Source organism: Octopus bimaculoides, chromosome 4, assembly GCF_046866305.1.
Source record: "Octopus bimaculoides isolate indiv1 chromosome 4, ASM4686630v1, whole genome shotgun sequence".
NCBI lineage: Eukaryota > Metazoa > Mollusca > Cephalopoda > Octopoda > Octopodidae > Octopus > Octopus bimaculoides.
Genome location: NC_142931.1, coordinates 83,023,859 through 83,033,927, shown reverse-complemented (window position 1 = coordinate 83,033,927; position 10,069 = coordinate 83,023,859). Strand labels below are relative to the sequence as shown.

Sequence of the window (10,069 nt, the reverse complement as noted above, 5' to 3'; positions counted from 1 at the left end):
CTAATTCAATTTCTATATATATATAGAAATTGGATAATATATATAATATATAGAAATTGGATAAACTTGGATATGTTTCAGGCAAAAATCGGCCCATGCTATGTCTAAGTTAATAGCACCACTAGATAGGATCTGTTATATCATTTTTAAGTCAAGTTCTGCAGTGTCAATACCCATTCAAGTAGGGAGTTGTTGTTGACTAAGATGTATCCAGGTGTAGGTGCCTTACCTGGAATTCTTTGAAGAAGTTTGTCCAAGTATTGTTTGAAGGTGATGAAATCTTTTTCTTCTTTTGAGCAATGCTGGTGTTATATTATTCATCTTCTGCAAATGATGTAGTGCTCACAGCAATGTTGGAGATTGATTGATTGATTGTTTGTTTATTTATATGTATGTATGCATTGCATGCATGTTTGCATGTACACATGGTCCAATGGAATAAAACCCCCTTGCTTAAAGATTTTTGACAAAAAACATTTTAAAAGGTTTCTGCATTTTTCAAAAAAATTCTTTGAGCAAAATAGTGTAATAATGTGCATTCAGTAATAATTTATGATTTAAGCAGAAGCCAACAATTTTGATGGGAGGGGTTACTTGATGCTATCAGCTTCAGTAATAAGGTGGGTGCTTTATTTTATTGAATCTGAAAATATGAAAGGCGAAGATGACCTTAGAGGACTTGAATGCTAGGTATGACAGACAGGTTGACAAACTGTAACAACCAAGACAAATGAAGTAATATATGTCAGCAGAATAAATTGTTAGAAAGCTTGCTTGTCATATGAAGGTTTCCTTCAAACTTTGCTTACTCTGTAAAGGATTCAGTTTTATTATTGATAAACAACAGCAAAAACTAAATTTACTGAAATCTATATTTTGATTAAAACATACAGAAACACAAACAAACAAACAAAAGCACTCAACAGTATAATAACAAAACTACTTTTTAGAACACTGTTCTCTTTGTGAGGGCACCAGTTGCATTACTGAAACCAAGTTGTAACTTATCTTTAGACAAAATACTACCCAATTAACATTGTCATAACACTTGACTCTTTTAGAGTATTGACAAAAATCTGGGTTAGATGGTGATGTATGAAATATCAGCATTGTAATAATATATCAAAGCTGCCATCAGCTAAATCAACTTTCAGAAGTGTGAGCTTAGTGTTTAATATATTAGATAACTGTAAGATAGACCTTCAGATACAAACCCTGCTATAACCATTATAACTTCAAAAATCAAATGTTGCTTTCTGTAAACTGTATAGAGGAAGAAAGCAATGTGCATGACTTTTGCAGGTCCTATCAGGCTGATGTGATTGATGGCCAGCCTGAACATCTGCAGGAAAAATGTGAGTGAGAAGAGAATTAGGGAATCTGGTCAGAATGTTTATGTTTATGTTATGGCACAAGTACCAGCTATCAAGTGGTGGTGTTAACATATTGCCATACCTCTCAGTTAACTACTCAAACTAAAGGCATCCAAGTACAAGTATTATTAATCTCTATGCATTTGAATGTTTAGCATTAAAACTAGCATGCCACTAGATGAATTTGCACACTCATCCTACATGTATTAGTTGAGGATTTGGAGGGGAGCAGCTAATGTAAAAATACAAATATAAATATCAATGGTCATTCGTGTAAAATATGAAATATATAATTAGCTTAAACATACTTCTTTCTCCAAACATAGCAGGGATTTTTGGAGAAGCTGGGCTACAGGACAAGCTTGTAAGGACCAAAGCTGCCATCCGTTCATCCATCACTTCCATATCATCATCAGCAGGTTCTGTTTCTTCACCCATACTGCGTCTGTAGCGTCTGAAAACGGAATGAATGCGATTCATGAATCTCAACATATGCAAAATTATAAGAATGATATATAATAATGACATTATAGGACAAGAGACAATGTAATCAAACTTAGAATCAATTTAATGAAAACCGAGATATATTAATGTGAGCCATATCTGTTTCAAAATGAACAAGTGTATGCATATATATATATATATATATATATATATATATATATATATATATATATATATATATACACACACATGTATGTACATATGTTTATAGTGTGTATATAATACCCCTCCCTCCCTTTCTCCATATTTATATATATACATAAATATGTGTGTGTGTGTGTGTAACAACTTGCTACTGCAAACTTCACACACACTCTCTCTCTCTCTCTCTCTCTCTCTCTATATATATATATATATATATATATATATATATATAAAATCATGTATGTATATACTCACATGCATACATATATAAATTTGATGGGCTTCTTTCAGTTTTGGTCAATCAAATACATTCAAAAGGCTTTAATCAGCATGGAGGTATAGTAGAAAAATTTCTAAAGGTAATAGTCCCACACAGTGACTGGACCCCAAACAACATTGATGAGAAGTAAACTTCTTAATCACACAGCTGCATGCATGTATCCTCCTCCTCATCATTTAACGTTCATTTTCCATGCTGGTTGGCTGATTCAACAGGAGCTGGTGAACCAGAGGACTGCACCAAGTTCCAAGGTCTGCTTTTGCATGGTTTCTACAGATGGATGTCATTGCTAATGCCAAGCATTTTACAGAGTGTACTGGGTGCTTTTTAGGTGGTGCTGATACCGATTAGGTCACCAAATACCTCGTACAGCAAAACCTCTTAACTGAGTAGGGAGTAGTTTGGAGGGAAGTGGCTACATGTCAAGTGATCAGAGGTCAAAGTATGTTAGAGGAATAACAACAGGTGTCTTGTAGGAGGGTTACATGGTTACCCAATTCGAAAAGATTTTATGTATATATATATATATATATATATATATATATATATATATATATAAAAAATCACATTTGAGAAATAGTAGCCAAATATTCCTCACTCCCAAAGAAGTAGATGTAGAAAAATAGAAAACTGAAATAAGGTTGTAATGCCAATCTCTTTCTCTTTCTTTGGAATAATGAAATAAAATGGAAACAGAGAATAAAAGACATATATGAAGAGAGGGATGGTGGTGATGGCAGCAGTAAATTTGTATGATATCAAACTCTCTGTTTAAAAATTTTTTTTTTTAGTCTCTCTTCACCATACTTCTCTTTCTCTCTTTGCATAGTGGGAAAGAGAAAGATAAAGGAGGTAAGACACTTCAACAAAGTTGTAGATGGAAAGGGAAATAGTGTGATGAGGAGATTAGAGTTGATTAACTGAAAACACAAAGAATGTTATAGGTATCTCAACCACCTTACACATATGTTGAACACATACATAAATGATATACATGAATAAACACATACATTCCTGTGTACATGCATTATACACATACAATACAAATATATGTTTCTAAGATTTCTAACATTGAAGCAAGGCCACAAATTTTGAAGTGTAGTTGTTGATTTAACTCATTATTTAACCGGTGTTATTTTATCAATCATAGAAGGATAAAATGAAAAGTCATAGAGGTAAGAAAAATTTTGGAAACTCTAAAAATGACTTTCTAACATTTTAAATAAAAGACATGGTAAACCTTACAATAGCTTTACTACCATATTCTATGTTAGCACAAACTGACACAGATTTACATTTGCATTATGTGAATCACTAAGAAAAAATCCATGTATGATGTTTTTGTCAACAAACTATACCACAAATTACCCCCTCACCCATCAATAATAACTTCTGTTTTTTATTTTCCCTCTCTCTTTGATCTCTTTCTCTCCGTGCTGCAGCATCTTTTGTCCTTTCTTTTCTTTCTCTATATTGGTAGACATGTGCAAGAAATAGACTTAGGTTGGGGGGGGGGTGATACAGAGCAAGCCTTTTCAGTGGAGCATAGACCACTGTGAGAGTAGTTTAACAGTAAGAGAGGAAATACAATTAAAAAATGAAATAGTGGCTATTAGACAGATAGCTTTTTCTTGAATATGACCCAAAACGTCAATGTGTAGGTGTGCGCTGTCTCAGATATTTGATATTTTTTTACTGCAATTTGCAAATAATAGCATCATTGATTACAGATTTTTTTGTAACAAGTCAATCACTGGGTGACTACACTTCAGACAAGAATGACAGTGTCATCACTAGATGAAGCACACACACACACACACACACACACACACACACATTTACTAACAATGGGCCTCACACAATTTTCATTTTCCAGATTTTATTCAATCCAAGGCTATGATAAAAGACACGATACACAGTGGGACGGAACTGGAAACCATGTGTCTGCAAAGTGAATTCCTTAGCTACATAGCTAACTCTGTGACCATATGAACTTGTATTGATTGTCACTAGTGCAGACCATCACAAGTTTCCATTTTTTTTTTTGTAAAGCAGCCTTGGATATATGAAGAATCTGTGGACAACAAGAAAGCTTATTAAAGTTTGTGAAGACTACTATTTATAGAGAACAGGAATGCTTTAATTCTGTTTTTTTTTTTTACTTTGCATTAAACAAGAAAAATGTAGTGCTATTTAAATCTGTGAAGAGTAGAGTTACTATTTTGGGTACTGACTAGAATAGCTAAGTTATCAGAATCATATTGCAGGATGTTTTTGTTGTTGTTTAGGCCCAAAACAGCCCTGGTTGAACAGATCTACACTCAAAAGTCTTCCAGCTATGATGTCTTGTCTTTTTTATATCTCTAGGACTCTTTTATTTTGTTTATTCTTTAACAATGACAGGGAGAAATTCAATGTTAGCAATTTTGACAGTCCAAAATGTTCTTTGATTTAATTTTGCTCTTGTTTGCTGAAACTTATTAGTCTGCAGGAATTTCTTGCTGATTTACCAAGATATATTTTATGCTTTGTCATAATTTCAATAGAAGGATTTAAAAAGAGAACAATTCACTGGTTGTCTGTCCTCTTTGCAATTTTTACACTACCCTTAACAAGTCAATGAGAGTTACAATACAGTTGCTTGATCTGCTAGAAATTGCAATCAAATCCTGCCACCTTAAAATAGTTAATAATACACTAGCTGATGTGATGCGAAATACTCCAATGTCTGAGAAAAATAATGTCATAATGAACCATAGTTTATAATACCAAACCATATCTCATTCTATTTAATATAATCTCATACCATGACTTATTTTGTTATTTCATAGTCTACTTTGTGAATCAAACTACTTACAGATCACATACCCATCTTAAAGAATGAAGGACATATTGGATGATATAGTCCTAGATACACTGCTTTTTTGTCTAGAAAAAAGACAGGATGATCATGGTTGCAGTGCCTTTCAGTGTTCAAACAAGTCTGACCTGGGGCTAAACAACAACATATAATGTATTTCAACATTCAGAAGAAATGAAATGGCCAAGTAACTTTGATATTGGCCTATTACTCTTATTGTCGTGAGTTCAATTCCACTGCATTATTTTGCTGTGTATTTGGACAATACACTTAATTTACATGTGCCTAAGTTAATCTAGCTTTCAAGAAATGATATTCTATATGTTGAGAGTTCTTCCTGAAACAGACCAGCATCAGCTCCATTGAAAGAGTAAACACATATTAACTTAATGGTAATAACTCAAAGATAAAGTTAGCCTTTAAAAGTCCTTTTTTAAGTTAATGAAGCCTCTTTACATCATGAATATATTCATATACATCATTTCATATTAGGTAATTTGATATATCTATATCATAATACACTATATCATAATTTATCCCAATTTCTTTAACTGCATTGGATAATACTCTATATTACATTCTCCTTCAAAACTATATTTCATTTTATCATACCATTTCTTACATTATAACATTGCAAAGTATAGCATATCTCACTATTCCATACCATTTTTATACATAACATTCCCTACCCTACAGTTTTATATACTACATAACATAGCATGTAACACAATAACATCCCACTGGAAATGTCATGACAGTATTTCATTTCATTACATTACATAACACAAACACATCATACTGAATCATTCCTGACCATAGTATGTAATTCTTTAGTTGGATCAAATTAGTGAAGTTCTGTTCAACAGATGAGCAATGTTACAAAAAAAAAAAATGTCCTGTTGAGAGAATACCATTTGAGTTGATGTTTTTTTTTTATATATCTGCTTTATTTTGATTAAAGAACAAAGCAATAACAACAAAGATAGAAAGAAAGAAAACACACACACACACACACACACAGAATAGCTGTTACACATAATTCTGATTGACAGTGCATTAGTAAATTACTATAGAGATACTCAGTGAGGATTAGAGATATTAAACTTGACCTATTAATCTAATCATCTGAGAATACTTTAATATAATGTTTACATTTCACATCCATCTATTTATATTTCAAATGTTGTTCATTTATAATCAACACTGTATGCACATGTGTTTTTACCAATGGAGGTTGAATGGTCTTTTGAAGGGTGTAAAATACATATTTAAGCCAATATCTTCTTTTATCTTAATATTTCCCACTATCATAAGTGTCAAGATCTAAGGCTGCAAGTTTTAAACCCAAGCACAACCATCATCACACAGATACAATGGTCAAGATTTGAAAGCTTACCATATTGGATACCAAGATCACAGATAATTAACTCTCAGCTTAATATCAACTAAACAAAATCGGGATAGTCACAGTTACAATATTAACCAAATAATAAGCTTCTTTACAGTCCAACATAGCTATGAGTCATTCCTAAGTGCTTACTTGAATACACTGATGACATTATAAATTCCATAGATGAGTAAGATTTCTGAATAACAATAATAACAGACAACAAAACCTCCAACAGTATCGTCAGAGAGAGAACACAATGTTCTTAAGCATTGAGTACAAGAGAAAATGAACACAAAAATACAGAGAAAGTACAAGAGACAAAATAGAGAAAAAGTAAGTATTTTTCAATATAAAGTACAGTCGTCATCATTATCATCATTTTGATGATATTGGCATTGGTTGGATAACAGAAAATGAAATACTCTCAGTTATTATAAAATACACCAAAAATCAATGCTGTCTCCATTGTGGATAATGTAGTTTTACATACCCTATGTTTGATAAATAAACAGGAAGATAACATAGCTCAATACAATAAGAAATTAACTATAGAAATATGAAGCTGAAGTACATTATCTTCCAGAATGTTATCATTGCCTGAATTTGTGTCTTTTTTTTTTTAATCTTGTTCTTTGATTTAATATACACTCACATAATTGGGTTCCCAACTGATTGCCATAACTACGACCTTTTTAGTCATGGGTCATAAAACAGAATATGGTGAATTAGCATCAGAATGAGCTTTATCTATTTTCCAAATAGCAAATAAATAATAATTAATCCAGATCTCATTAATCTCTGGATTAACGAGAGGAGAATGATAGGAATGTATGCCAAATGATGTCCTCATTTAACAACACAAAAAATGATAACAACAGCAACAATTAAGCCAACCACTACAAAGCTATCTGACCTGCTAGAAACAATAGTAAATCACCTTCAAGTTACACCATAGCATCTTAAAAAAGAAATTCTAAGATATACTTAAAAGTATGGGACATCCCAAATGTTTTTGATCATAAGTTTGATCAATCAGGGTTGGCCTGGGACTAAACAAAAAAACAACAACAATAGCATTGGCTGATACAAAAAGAACTAGTGAAAGAACTGAATAAACCTTCTTTGAATTGCAAGCACAGTAGCTAAATTTCTCCTGGAACAATTTTCTAGTATCTAGGATCACAGTTTTCATATAAGAAAGTTCACATAATGACAAGGTTCCACTGAAACCAGTCCTATACTTCATTGATAAATGTTCACTTAGCTAACTCTATGCTATATTCATCGTAGTCACAATTCACTGGAGTACATCAGCATCACTCATTGTCACCATTGTCAAAACTGAAAAGTGAATTGGGACTGAACACCATTTTCTCATTAACTCATCATTGGTGCCAAATGGTTAAGTGTTCAAAGAAGAACAGTAATCAAAGTATAGAATATTTCAATAGTAAATGGTACAGAATCTTCACAGTCTGGATCATCACCACGACCTCAATCACTGCTGTAACTAGAACCCTTACCATCAGCATCTTCAATAAGCTTGGGATAAGAAAATAAACACCAGTAATATACTGAAGTAGATTCATTCAATGAACTCAACATTACGATTATGATAATTTTCCTTGTACCAAAAGAACAAAGATTAACCATTTTATCTATTCATCTTATCTAAATGAATTATTTTACTGTTTGATGTTAGTATTGATGGGTGATTAAACACATTGAATTCAGAAGATAGTGTAAAGTAATTATGACAGTCATGTTTTACAAATGTTAATAGAGAGGTAAATGAAATAATTACTATCAAAAATGGGTCATGGATGTAGTTTATCTCAGGGTACAAGTCCCTTTCTCACATACAGAATGGGAATGTCATGTCTACTTTGGTTCTACACTCACTATTGTTAATATTATTTAGCTCCAGGTCAGACATGATTAAGCAGACCTATGATCAAAAGCATTGTATTCATGACCATGGAATTCTTTTTTTTTTTTAGACCAAGCATACCACTGACTACATTATTGAATGTGTCCATCCATTTTTAAGGTGGCATAATGCTGTTTGAAGGAGATTTGGTTGCTATTACTGGGAGTTTGAGTGACCACATAGCATCGCACTCATTAGCTCATTCACTGATACATTTACCAAAATGGTAAATCCACAGTACAAGAAATAATAATTAAAAGTCTACTAAGCAATATTATGGTTGTTCTAATAGATTTACTAATGAGCAATAGTCTAAAATTAAATCTCCTCTCTAAGAAGTGAGAAACTGTTGCCATCAGTTGCAGCAGAGACAATGTTATCATGATTTTTGTCATCATTACCATCATTATCATAATTATTAACGCAGCAAGCTGGTAGAAGCATTACCATGCTGGGCAAAATGCTTAGCAGCATTTCGTTTGTCTTTACATTCTGAGTTCAAATTTTGCCGAGATCAACTTTGCCTTTCATCCTTTCAGGGTTGATAAATTGAATACCAGATAAGCACTGGGGTTAGTGTAATACTAGCCCCCTCCCCCAAATTTCAGGCCTTGTGCCTATAGTAGAAAGGATTATTATTATAATTATTTATTCAGGACTTTGTGCCCTTAGATTGTCCTACCGCCATAAGAATGTACTCTTTTGAAGTCTGATGCTTTTTGGGGGTTTCCTAGCCTATCCAGAAGAGGCTACTTCACTATAATGGTGGTCTAGTAGGAGCTTGAACTCAGAATGCACAGAAAGTATTCATCCAATGTCCTAACAATTTCACCAACCCACTATCCTGGACTGGTAATTTATTTATTGAACCTGAAAGGACAGAAGGCACAGTTGACCTCAACAGAATTTGAACTTACAAAGCAGAGAGCCAGGAGAAATACACAAGTTATATTTCTCGTTTTACAGTTGTTTTTGTTGTTATTTTGTAATAGGGGAATAGTGGAATTAAATCTTATATTCATTAATTATTCCTTTATTCATTTGAAAACATAAGAGCTAATGAGAAATTGAAAAGTAAAAGTAAAATTTATTTATGAAGTTGCATTAAATGTCTCATGGTGTGCCATTGATGCAAACTTAAATCCACAGATTTACGTTGTCTACTCAGACCAACTCATGCCAGCATCAGCCCATGTCAAGTTTTCTCAACAAACCAACTGGTGCACCTACTTCATTAGCAGCAGCAGCTTCCATAGAAACAACAGAACCAGTAGTGGTTCTGTGACATTACATTCTAGACCAATTAGTCTTTAGTGCACAGGTATATAACAAGGCCTATTGCTTTGTTGGTTTGCTCAATGTAAAAGTATGCCATGATACCAATAATCATAATCCCAGCAGACACAGCAACAAAAATGGGAGACGACAACAACGATATATCAACTAAGACATCATTTTTTTTGTATCAATCACTCATGCAGGATAGCAGCCAGCTCAATAGTTATATCACTCAAATAAGTAGAGAACACCTGACCTCACAATACATTATTTCCTAAACACATCACTATTTGAAACTGCATTTTTGATT

The 10,069-nt window shown here is 32.9% G+C and overlaps 1 protein-coding gene across 1 annotated transcript in view; it reads right to left on the bottom strand.

The window, feature by feature from the left end:
* LOC106882595 (zinc finger protein 704) overlaps positions 1–10,069 on the bottom strand; it is a 138,173-nt gene that overhangs the window by 65,175 nt on the left and 62,929 nt on the right. The window contains exon 2 of the mRNA XM_052967172.2: positions 1,682–1,827. Within this exon, the coding sequence (XP_052823132.1) occupies positions 1,682–1,827 (146 nt within the window). The remainder of the gene's footprint in view (positions 1–1,681; positions 1,828–10,069) is intronic.